At 49.0% G+C, this 11699-nt stretch overlaps 1 protein-coding gene across 1 annotated transcript in view; it reads right to left on the bottom strand.

Annotated features, from left to right (window-relative positions):
* Positions 1-4986: 4986 nt before the first annotated feature.
* KIAA1755 (KIAA1755 ortholog) overlaps positions 4987-11699 on the bottom strand; it is a 28117-nt gene continuing 21404 nt past the window's right edge. Inside the window, exons 9-14 of the mRNA XM_033153893.1 lie at positions 10146-10244; positions 9034-9182; positions 8662-8800; positions 8049-8174; positions 6218-6409; positions 4987-5980 (exon numbers count right to left, since the gene is read on the bottom strand). Coding sequence (XP_033009784.1) covers positions 5036-5980; positions 6218-6409; positions 8049-8174; positions 8662-8800; positions 9034-9182; positions 10146-10244 — 1650 coding nt within the window. The 3' untranslated portion in view covers positions 4987-5035. The remainder of the gene's footprint in view (positions 5981-6217; positions 6410-8048; positions 8175-8661; positions 8801-9033; positions 9183-10145; positions 10245-11699) is intronic.

Here is an 11699-nt window from a genome sequence, read left to right as displayed (position 1 = left end):
GCTGGGCAGAAGGACAACAAAGAAGGAGCCGGTCTGGCTTCTCTGGGGAGGGCACCCCAAGGTTGTGAGCAGCTGCCACCAGCCTCTCTGAGCCCTTAGGGTCACTTAAGAAACTTAGAGCCTATTATACAATGTTCTGAAGACCTGAAAGGCACACTTTTTATAAACACCAGCTTCATCCAGATACATATTTGGATGGCATCTATTGACCTTCGACGGAAGCTCAGGTGGATGCACTGATGTGGTTTTTCTTGTGTAGTTAAATGTGCTGTCAAATGTGGCTTTTTCCTGCTCTTTTTTTCCTTAATACATTTGCATTGGAAATTAAAAATGTCCTCACAAAGAAAGCCAAGCCACAAGCAGAAAATACTTCCCCAAAACAAATGGTCCACACCCTCACAAAGACCCCAAAGCCGGTTCAAAAAGGCGGGTCTTTTAGCAAACCTTCAACACTGAAGTTGATGCATTTCTAGAGGCAAGGCATCCCATAGAGAGGGGGCCACAACTGAGAACTGGAGGAAGCCCCACCCTCAGATGTCAGCTGCTGTTTTGAAGACACTGATTTCTGAACCTTTCACCTCGATCACCGCTGCTGAGCATCACACATCCGCAGCTTCTACTTTCCATCATGTGGGAAGGGATTGCAAAACCTCCTTCCCTCTAAATAAAATAAATAAATAAACGAGAAGAACTTTCACCTTTTACAGTACTTTCAATTCTGTGATATTATTACAAGCCGAGCTGCGAACGCTGCAGCAGCAAGGTCAGCATGACTGTGTCTGTTTTCATCCTGTGGGAAAGCCACTAGTTCTACCAGCTTTCCCACACATGTGATGTTTGTACTGTACTGTTGTATTCTACTTTCGTTTCTGGCTCAGAGATGCTGGACGCTATTATGGACAGCTCTGAAATCATGAGCTGGCAAGCAGAGACATACTCTGCATTTAATCTGCAATAAAGTAGTTTTAGCCTTCACGGCTTGTGTGTGTTGTTCTTCAAGCTGGGGAACAATCACATATTACCAATGTGCCCCTGGACTCGAGTAGCCAGGAGGGCATGCAGGCTTCGTCCCTACCTGGGGGTCAGTCTAACAACTTGTCCCCCCAGGACGTATCATAACAGGCATCCCATAGAGAGGGGGCCACAACTGAGAAGGCCCTGGCATGAGTCGATTTCCCCCTGAGAACTGGAGGAAGCCCCACCCTCAGATTTCAGCTGCTGTTTCGAAGACACCGATTTCTGAACCCCTTTCACCTCGATCACTGCTGCTGAGCATCACACACCCGCAGCTTCTGCTTTCCGTCATGTGGGAAGGGTTTGCAAAACCTCCTTCCCTCTAAATAAAATAAATAAATAAATAAATGAGAAGAACTTTCACCTTTTACAGTACTTTCAATTCTTCTTTGCAGGGGAAAGGCCAGAACTTGGTGGGGAAGCGAAGCCTCTGTTGCATTCCATGCACAGGAAAGGAACAGTCTAGCTGACACACCTTCCTGACATGCATCCCCCCCCCCGCTGCCCAGCGCAAGAATGCGCTGGTTGCCCCACACCAGAGCAACACGGGGGCTGCAGATCTTACAATGTGTTTCTCTTTGTGAACGGGGGTCTCTTTGCACACACTGATGTAGTACAAACAGCAGCAACATTGTGGAAAGGGATGGGGGGTGTTCAATTCCGTTTGTAGTTTAATGAGAAACCACCCAATTCACATAAAAAAATCAATATGTGAAATATCCTCAGAGTCGCGTAGTGATTTTTATGCTCTTTATTGCAGCTCATAAAACAGTGAGAGAGTCCAGTTCCCACCCCCATAACTCAGGCTTTATATACATTATTTACACAATGGGTTCCGTCTGATTGGCTGATTCTGCTTCCCTCCCGGGGTCTGATTGGCCTGCTCCTGCAGGCCAATCAGGTTGTTGCATTCTAGGATCCTCCCTGCCTATTGTTCTAGGATCCAAGCTCAGTACTTATATAACAACATGCAAAACAAGACAGCTATCCTTTGCAATGCAAACTTCACTGCCACCAGCCCAGAACTGCTCCCCCCACCCCCCGCAACTTCCCCCTCCACGGGAGGAGGAGGAGGCACCAACCACTGAAGCTGTGCCACGTTCGGCCTCCTCCACAACTGATTGTTCTCAACATCCAGGGGGCAGCCCCCCAAATATTTCATTGTGGGGCTGAAGGGACCTGGGCCTCTTAGAGTTGGCTCCTATGCGGGGGGGGGGGGGGGTTGGCCTCAATGACCCCCGTGGGCCGTCCCAAATCTACAATTCTATTGCTCTAAGGTGGAATCTCGATACATATAAAAAAAACCTGTGAAAATGCTTTTTTTAAAAGTTTTGAAAAATATATTGAATTTCCCATGGGCTCACCATCGCCATCTAGTGTCATATTTGTATAATGCACTTAAAACTCACTTAAAACATTATACTGGCAGCTGTATAGTCCTAAGAGAGAGCATGAGTTTTCAAGACAGCCTCCCGACTTTTGTCCTTCCCACTCTTTCCCCCACACTCTGCAGTTTGCCTTTTTGCACAGCTACAAGTGTGCAGAGGGCAGAGGTCCTGCGCCCAGTCTGGATCCTGCAAGGTGTCGCAGAGCAACAGAGCTGTAGCCTGCCTGCCTGCCTGCCTGGGCTCCTGCTTCTCAGCTTGAAGGATGAATCAAGTCTCCTCCGCCTTCCCCTGCCTGGGAGGGGGATCTCCTTTCTCACGAAGAGCCCTGCTTGTCTCCAGAAGTGGGAAGAAAATTTTGGCACCGAGAAAGAGCGGCTGAGGGATCATTAGCAGGGATCATTAGCAGCTGTTTGGAAAGCGAATGTGTGGGAAGGCCCCATGCTTAGAAAAACTGCCCAGCTCTGCCTCGTTGCAGACAGAAGGGATCAGATCCCAAAAAACAGATGATCTAATAGATCTCCTCCCCGTCCTTTTCTGAAAAATCCACCCACCTCCCGTCCCTCTTTGCCCTGGCAGCCCAGCTGGAGGTTGCTGTCTAAAGGTTTTGGCTATTTGCAGCTGGGATTTCTCAGACATCCTTGCTCTGGGTCCTTCTGGGCTGTTCCTCTTTGGGACGGGGGTGGGGCGGGGTGGGGGTGGGGAGAGATTCAGTCACATTCCGGCAAATCCAGGTTGCACAATCAAAGTCAATCTGGAGGTTTTGCACAAGCCTGTTTCTCCAAAAGGTTGCATTCCCCCCCACCCCCTCCGATAAGGGAAGTGATGAGGAAACCCCTGGGTGGTGTCCGATAGCGTTTGCTTGGCCCCGTGTCATCTAGACTCACCCTTCAAAAAACAACAACCCAGGAATGAATGCTGAATAAGTAGGCTCTCTGAAAGCTCAGGGAAGGGAGATAAATTCCCCAGAAGCAAGAATGTTTATTCAGGGACAGTGGTTCCCAAACCTTTCTGAGCCACTGTCCCTTCGGTTCTATAAGCCTCTCACCAGCCCCCCACCCAGCACTACGGAAAGCATTGTTCAGAACACGAAGGATGATAAGGACACAATAAAATTCAAAACAGTAGCAGTTAATTGCACATTTATTCAAAATCCAATTATAAGTATTGAGTTTAATCAATTCAACAAAACAGATGAACTTGAGCCAGGGATTCCAACGTTGGGAGCCGCTCCGTTCTAGGAGTCCTTGGTGATCATGGGCACCCAGGTGTGCCAGGCCCACAGCAACCAGCCTGCAGCTATGATGGGGGGAGCAGGGCTGTGGGTGCAGGGAGGTTTCCCCCCCCCTTTGCTCTGGTTGTGATGGATGTTCCCCCCCTCCCCATCTCAAGCTCACCGTTTCTTGTTTCTTTACCTGCATGGAAGAAGATGTGGGAACAGAAAAGGAGCTTTGTGGGGGTGCATTTTGTGGGGGTGCTAATAGGCCACAGAGCAAAAGGTATGGTCCTTCTCTCTCCACCCCCACACCCCCCCCGCTACTTTTCTATTCCTGGCTGCAGGTTTTGAAGCTACTTTCCACTAGGAGATGGATGATGGAGGAGGAGGAGGAGGAGGAGGAGGAGGAGGAGGAGAGGAAGAGGAAGGAGGAGGAGGAGGAGAGGAAGAAGAAGAAGAAGAGGAGGAGGAGGAGGAGGAGGAGGAGGAAGAAGAAGAAGAAGAAGAAGAAGAAGAAGAAGAAGAAGAAGAAGAAGAAGAAGAAGAAGAAGAAGAAGAAGAAGAAGAAGAAGAAGAAGAAGAAGTTTCTTGTCAGGTCTTCTTCAGCCTCTGGACTTCTGTGAGGCACAGAAACCAGCCCAAGCGCTGTCTCATTTTCACTCTGAACGGGCATCTGGGGAAGCATTGCAGAATGGGTGTTTGGGTCCCTTGAACAGCAATGGCAAAAATAAACATTTGGGGAGAGCTGCTGGGTCCCAGGTGCAGAGTCATTTGCACAACTGTCTGCTCTTGAATCAGCTGGAGGGGGGGAATATTTTTAGGGTAGATGTTTCCTGGTATGAACTTCCATTCTGCTCTGTGTTTCTGCAGAGGACCTAGGTATTAAACATCAACCCTGAATGCCACTGTGAAACTCTTAAGCCATAGTCATTGCAGGGACTTGACCCCTCATCCTTTGGATGCAAGGACAGAGTCCTCAGATACTTAAGGGTTCAAATGCATGACCAGCATCAGTAGGATTGTATTGCCATGCAGAAGTTGTGGCATCCTGCCCGGGGCAGGGGGAGGGTTTGCTAGCCAGTTACTAACCAGGTTCCTAATGGGACTAGTGTGGACTGAGATGGGAACAGGACAGGCTCTCTCTGCCCTGAAAGCGACCGTCTTCCATCACATCTGCTCAATGCAAACCACAATAGGAAATGATGGCTGGCTTTGGGGGTCAGTAGCCTCCTGCCCAAACAGAGCTACACACCAGCAACAGGAAGCACTCTTAGCAATGTCCAACAAACGGCAACAATAAAGGAATTCCCTTTGAGACATGGGGCAGTGGAGCACCCAGGAATGTATCCAACATCCAAAAAAAAAAAAAAAATGGGTGCAGAGGGCCCATCGTGTCAGTACCCAGGGTGGTCCCCCAGTCTCACTGGGTGGCCGCCGCGTCCGTCAGGCTGCCTGTGCTGTGATTCTCCAAATAGAGAATCCCCGGTGCCTTCTCCTGAGTCCAGGCTCCTTTGGACGATTCCAGGGGCAAGGTGGCACTCGAGCTCAGAGCCTCCTCAGTGGAGCTTTGGGAATCTGCGTCTTCGGAGGAAAAACTCCCGTGCCTGGAGAGCTGGAAGTACTGGGCTGCCTCTCTCTTCCTGCTGCGTTGGCCTCTCGTGGGCATGGAGAGGCCAGGCTGCTTGGTGGAAGGGAGGCTCTCGTAGGGGGCTGGCACCTTCTTGGTGTTGGGAGAAGAGGCACAGGCAGGGGCCAATGAAGGGCAGCCCTGTCTTGTCACGTGGGCGCTTCCGGGGGCTTCTTCACCTGGGTCTGCCTGAGCCTCGGGGCCCCCACATTCCAGGATAACATCCAACGAAGCAAGGTAGGCCTCTTCGCTGGCCTTCACACCCTTCAGCATCCCACCGCCACATGAGGGGACCTCTTGGGAAGCCTTGTCATGGACGCCAGTTCCACCCACATCTTGCGTCCTTCTATCGTGCTCTGACCCAACCTCTGTTCTCTCGGCTTCTGTCGATGCTCCGTCTAAGCAGACATCTTCCCCTGAGAGTTTAGTAGGTGGGACGGGATCCAGATCTTTTGCACCTCCTTCCCGAGCCTCCTTGGACCTGGCAAGGGCATCTCCGAGGAGCTGCCTGGCTTCCTGGCACCTCTGCAAGGCTTCGTTCCACACGGCGAGACCCCTCTCGCTGCGCACGCTAGAGGCCTGCACCTTCATCTGCTGGAAGGTCTCGGTGGAGAACTCCCTGGAGAGCTTCTGGAGGGCATCCTCCATATCTCGCTGGGCTTGGATGCTCTTTGGTTCCTCCTCTCTGTGGCTCCAAGTGGCCTGGTGGCGCTGGCACTCAAGGTTAAACTGTGTGACCTTGGGGGCAAAAACACAGGACAACCATCCTTACTTGCTCCTTCCATGGCCCATTTTCTCATCCTTGCTATAATTTCTCACCAGGGATGTGGTGGTAGCAGATATGCCCCATGTCCCCAGGAGAACATAAAGGCCCCCATCTGCCTTACAGATTCCCACTTCCTTGTTCCAGTCCCCTTCACCCCCCTTCCCCCCCAGCCTCTCTCCATCATTTCCTTCAGCTTTTGGGACATTCACCTTGTCGCAGAACTTGTAGAGGTCCAGGAGTGTCTCCAGCTCTGCCCCTTTCATCTCCATCTCCATGTAGAACATGGTCAGCTTGGCCTGGAAAACCCTTTTCGCTGCCTCAAAGGCCCCCGTCTCTGGGAACCTGGACCCCTGCACCTTGCTGGCTTCCTTCGACAGAGACAGACCCCGGTTGTAGTGGACCTAACAGGGAAAGGAAGGACAGACTTGAAGAAGATAAGGAGAGTCTGCTGGATGAGGCCAGTGGCTCATCTGGTCCCACCTCCTGTGGCTGACGAGGTGCCCATTAGGGGCAACCTGAAAGCAGGATCTCGTCCCACCTGCAGTTTCCAGCAACTGGGATTCAGAAGCATCGCACCTCCAACTGCAGAGGCATTCTAAGGGGGGGGGGGAAATGGTCTGCAAAAATGTGCGTGTAAGGAGAAATTGCATATAAACCGGTGCATATTTGGATAAATTTGCACCAAATTGCACAGCCCCTTTTACGTTCTTATGTTCACATTTTTGCATCTTATTTTCATTATTATATGCCTGTTTATGCATCATCTCCTCTAATATCTGCATTTTCTGCACATTACTTGGGTGAAGAACTGCATTGCATAATTCAAAGAAGTGCAGCTCTCAAAGGGTGGCTGTGTTCTGGTTTACGTATCGTTTTGGAAAGTGTGAATTAGGAATGTTTACCTTTAAATGCAAACTGATTCACATTCTTCCCATATCTCTAAGGTGGGCAAGTGAATAGTTGACAGAATTGTCTTAAATCTTTTGTGATTCTTCTTTTTAAAATAAATATAGTTGTATTATTTATACCCTGCCCATCTGGCTGTGTTGCCCCAACTACTCTGGGCAGCTTCCAACACATACAGAACATAGTAAAACATCAAATGTTAAAAACTTAAAATGAAATGCGCCTAAAATGAAATTTTAGAGGCAGTGTGGTATAGTGGCAAGAGGCTGGGCTAGCACCTCGGAGAGACCAGGGTTCAAATCCCCACTTGGCCGAGAAGCTCACTTGGGCCAGCCGCTGCCTGTCAGCCTACCCTACCTCGCAGGGTTCTTGTGGGGATTAAGTGAGGAGGAAGACACCCACCTTGAGCACCTTGAAGAAAATGGTGGAATATAACTTCAGCAAAATAGATAAATACCGTATTTTTCACCCCACAGGGCGCACCGGACCATAGGGCGCACCTCATTTTTAGAGGAGGAAACAAGAAAAAAATTTTTTTTCTGGTTTTCCTCCTCTAAAAGCCGTTTTTTTTTTGAGGATCAGCTAAAGGTTTTGCTGCTTTTTTGCAAATGGGGAAAAGCAAAGAGGAAAAGCTCTGTTTTTATGGGGTTCAACTCACATTTCTGCAGCTTCTAAAGGAAAGGGAGCCTTTTCTGCAGTTTCCAGACAGATAATCTAATCAACCAGTCACATGTCGCTGGGGAAACAAACAACCTCCCTCTGCAGCACATTCAACAATGGAGGCCGGGGCTGAAAGGGAGCAGGGACTCTTATCTCTCTCCCGATCTCTTGCTGATCAGCTCTGCTGAGCGGGGTCCTTTCAACACCCCCTTTTCTCTTTGTAAAATAAAAGGCATGATCCTCTTTTGTCCCCTGGGCAATTCGGCTCCAGGGACCATGCATTCGCTCCATAAGACACACAGATATTTCCCCTTACTTTTTAGGAGGAAAAAAGTGTGTCTTATGGAGTGAAAAATACGGTAAATGCTTTTCTAAAGTACTGGAAGTCTGATACTTCTGACGCAGATCTTGTCCAGCTTTCCCAGTGTGCGTTTCCGGTGCAAAGCAGGCAGCAGGAAGATTCGGCCAACGTACCGAGGCTTCTTTGAAGAATTCCTTGAACCGCTGGTGGGACTCTTGGGCGGCCTGCCAGCTGCCCTCTGCCGCAGACCCCACCTCGCGGAGCGCCGACTCGCCTTCTTCATCAAACCACAAACTGAGCTGTGTGAAGAAGCCAAGGTTTTAGCAGCGGGACGCAAGGGGGCGGCTTCTTGGCAGGAACCTCCTCCAGGGAAAATTTCTGACTCCCCAGTCAAGGAGCCCGGATTTTAGGAACACAGGAAAACTCGCTTGAGACAACCCAGCTGTGTGCTGTCGGCTCTGACCGGCAGCAGCTTTCCGTGGGTTCAGACAGGTGAGATGCCAGTAAGAGCCGTTCAACGGTGGAACGGTCTCACAATCCTGAGCTTCACAATTCCCTCCCACTCTCAGCCATCCCAGCAGAGACAACAGAAGGCAGAATCGAATCCTGCCAAATATTCTCTGGAATTGGATTGCAGGGGGTTGGGTGAATGATTCTTTGGGCCCCTTCCAACTCTGAAATTCTGTGACTACTGACCATTCTCAGCCATTTGGGTTGGGCAGGCACAGCCGTGGTTGGCCAACCTTGGGTACCACTTGGCTGGCAGGGGGGTGGGGTCTCGCTGACCTTGCCAAACTCCGCCTCCAGCTGTCGGATCTTCAGCAGAAATTCCAGGTGCTCCAGGCGGCCGTTGGATTTGGTGACCAGCGTGTGGACTTTCTCCTCCACCAGGTTGTAGAGGGTCAGAGCCCGGCCGATGCTGCTCCTAGCGAAGAGAAGGTGCTTTAAAAGGGGGGGGGAGCAATTTGCACAAAAGCGCTGAAGAATTTCAACAAGAACTTACAAATAAAGGAAATGTGGAGAAATTGAATTTCAGATTGGAAAAATGTGGAAGCGGAAGGAACCGTAATAACCCGAATCGAGTTGCAAGGAGGTGACTTTTCTCCCCAGACCCAGAGATGGCCTTGAAGAAGCCAGAGCTCCCCCTTGCTTTCATACCGGACGTTGGGGGAGAAGCTGAGCCGGGCCGCCTCCTTCCTCAGTTTCGCCAGCGTGGCCCCACCTTCCCTCTGCAAGTTCACCAGCTGCCCGTTGTGCAAGACCTCCTGCATCAGCAGCTGATGCTTCTCCATTTGACGCTCAACTTCCTGCGGAACAATGACCCACATTAGCCACATTCGGGTCTGTCAATGGCCGTTAGCCCTGAAAGCTCAAGAAAACCTCCATAGGCAGAGGCAGTCTACCTTGGAATACTAGCTGTTGGAGAAAAACTGAGAATGGGGGGTGCGGAGAAGCTTTTGGTTTATTGCTGTTGAGAACAAAATGGAAATGAGCTGGGGGCCCCCTTCGCCAACCTGGTGCCCCCTGGATTGCAACTCCCATCAGCCCCTGCTAGCCTGCACCAGGTTGGCGATTCCTGAACTAGGCATGACTCCGGCAGAGCACTTCTTAGATTAAAACAGGATTGATGGAATTATTTTACACCGTTGCGAGCTCTGTGTGACAGGCAGCTCACCTTCCGGGACAGACCACAAATTGTGCCATCACAGCTCTCACCTCACACTTTCTCCTGGCAAAGGACTGCATCACACCATTGGCTCTCCTTGTTGTGCTAGTACAGTGTTTTTCAACCTTTTTTGGGCAAGGGCACACTTGTTTTATGAAAAAAATCACGAGGCACACCACCATTAGAAAATGTTAAAAAAATTAACTCTGTGCCTATATTGACTATATATAAAGTAATTCTCTTGAATAGGAATCAAATAAACACAATTTTTCCCACGGCACACCAGGCAACATCTCGCGGCACACTAGTGTGCCGCGGAACAGTGGTTGAAAAACACTGTGCTAGTAAAAGGGTTAGTGCTAATGCTATGGGGAATTTCTCCCTTTTCTCTCTCCCCCCCCCCCATGTGCTCCCTGCACTGTCCCCCAAACTCTACTCCGGAGCAGATTTCGGAAGCACTCAGCAGAGAGGGGGAAACGATCTGTTGTGCAAGGAAAAATCATTGAGACGCATTTCTTGAGGTCCTAACATGTGTAAAAAATTAAGCCCAATGCTTCCTTGAGTTCCGGGGGGGGGGGGGGCGCACAGGGGGAGGAGGTGTTACCTGCAGGGTCTCCAGTCTGCCTCCCTTTCCCAGTTCTTGGGTGGTGTTCTGCAGCAATTCGGAGGCCTTTCTGACGTCACTCACAAACTGGTGCAACTTCTAGCGGGAGGAAGCACAGGCAGGCAGCCGGTCGGATAAAAAAAACCCCAAATGAAAAGTTACAGGTGGGTAGCCGTGTTGGTCTGCCATAGTCAAAACAAAATCGAAAATTCTTTCTAGTAGCACCTTAGAGACCAACTGAGTTTGTTCCTGGTATGAGCTTTCGTGTGCATGCACACTTCTTCAGATACGATATCTGAAGAAGTGTGCATGCACACGAAAGCTCATACCAGGAACAAACTCAGTTGGTCTCTAAGGTGCTACTAGAAAGAATTTTCGATTTTGTCCCAAATGAAAAGTTGTGACACGTGGTTAGGAGAGGAGGGCAAGAAGCAGGAAACTGAGGCAGGGAGACAGAGGAGGGTGGGATCACAGAGGTGTCATTTTTTATTTCTCTTAACAATATAATATTTTTCTGACTATATTTTTATTTTTCTGAATATTATTTTGGACTCTTGTTGATGCTGAGCATTATCCTTTATATGATCCTTTATATGATTGATTAGATGTTCTGTATATATTCTGTTTTGTTATTCTTTATAGTTATGAACTGAAGAAGATTACACCGAAACAGTGTACTTATCCAGAATGCTGTCTTCGCTGCATATTATGTGACATTATAAAGAAACATTTTGCCCTACATTATTTGGTCCACGTGTTGCCTTTTTCCATATCCTGCTTGTAGTTTGCAACACAGGGGTATCTTTTTTGTATTTGACTCTGATGATGCAGCAGAGGCCTGCGGGCTGGAGTATCGGTATTCTCCCCCCCCCATTCATTTTTAAATTAAATTTTAGTGATACAGAAAAAGAAGAGGAAATGCACCCGACTAGTGCAAAAAAGGATACACATAAACATAAATACTTCCCACCCCCATATCTTCCCAGCACCACACCCTTTGACCCCCCCCCCACATCTTGACTTCCTTATCTTATAGATTCGATACTATCGTTGCAATTTTTAAATTTTAAATTTTGATCTCATTATGACATCCCTAATTAATGTTTTCTACTTTACTCCTTTAATCTAAGCATATCAACATATTCTTTCTTGAACAGTGTTTCTCCATGTATTCTTTGAAACACTGCCATTCTGATTTGAGTTTTTGGTTTATCTGTCTGTCTTATGTATGCAGTTAGCTTTGCCGTTTCTATAAATTGACTTAGTTTGTATAGCCAGTCTTCTTTTGTGGGTATTAGTTCGCTCTTCCTTTTGCTGGCATATACTATCCTGGCGGCTGCTGTTGTTGTTGTTGTTCAGTCGTTCAGTCGTGTCCGACTCTTCGTGACCCCATGGACCAGAGCACGCCAGGCACACCTATCCTTCACTGCCTCTCGCAGTTTGGCCAAACTCATGTTAGTAGCTTCGAGAACACTGTCCAACCATCTCATCCTCTGTCGTCCCCTTCTCCTTGTGCCCTCCATCTTTCCCAACATCAGGGTCTTTTCTAGGGAT

This window comes from Lacerta agilis, chromosome 6 (assembly GCF_009819535.1).
Source record: "Lacerta agilis isolate rLacAgi1 chromosome 6, rLacAgi1.pri, whole genome shotgun sequence".
NCBI classification, from domain to species: domain Eukaryota; kingdom Metazoa; phylum Chordata; class Lepidosauria; order Squamata; family Lacertidae; genus Lacerta; species Lacerta agilis.
This window is presented reverse-complemented; position numbering and strand designations above follow the sequence as displayed.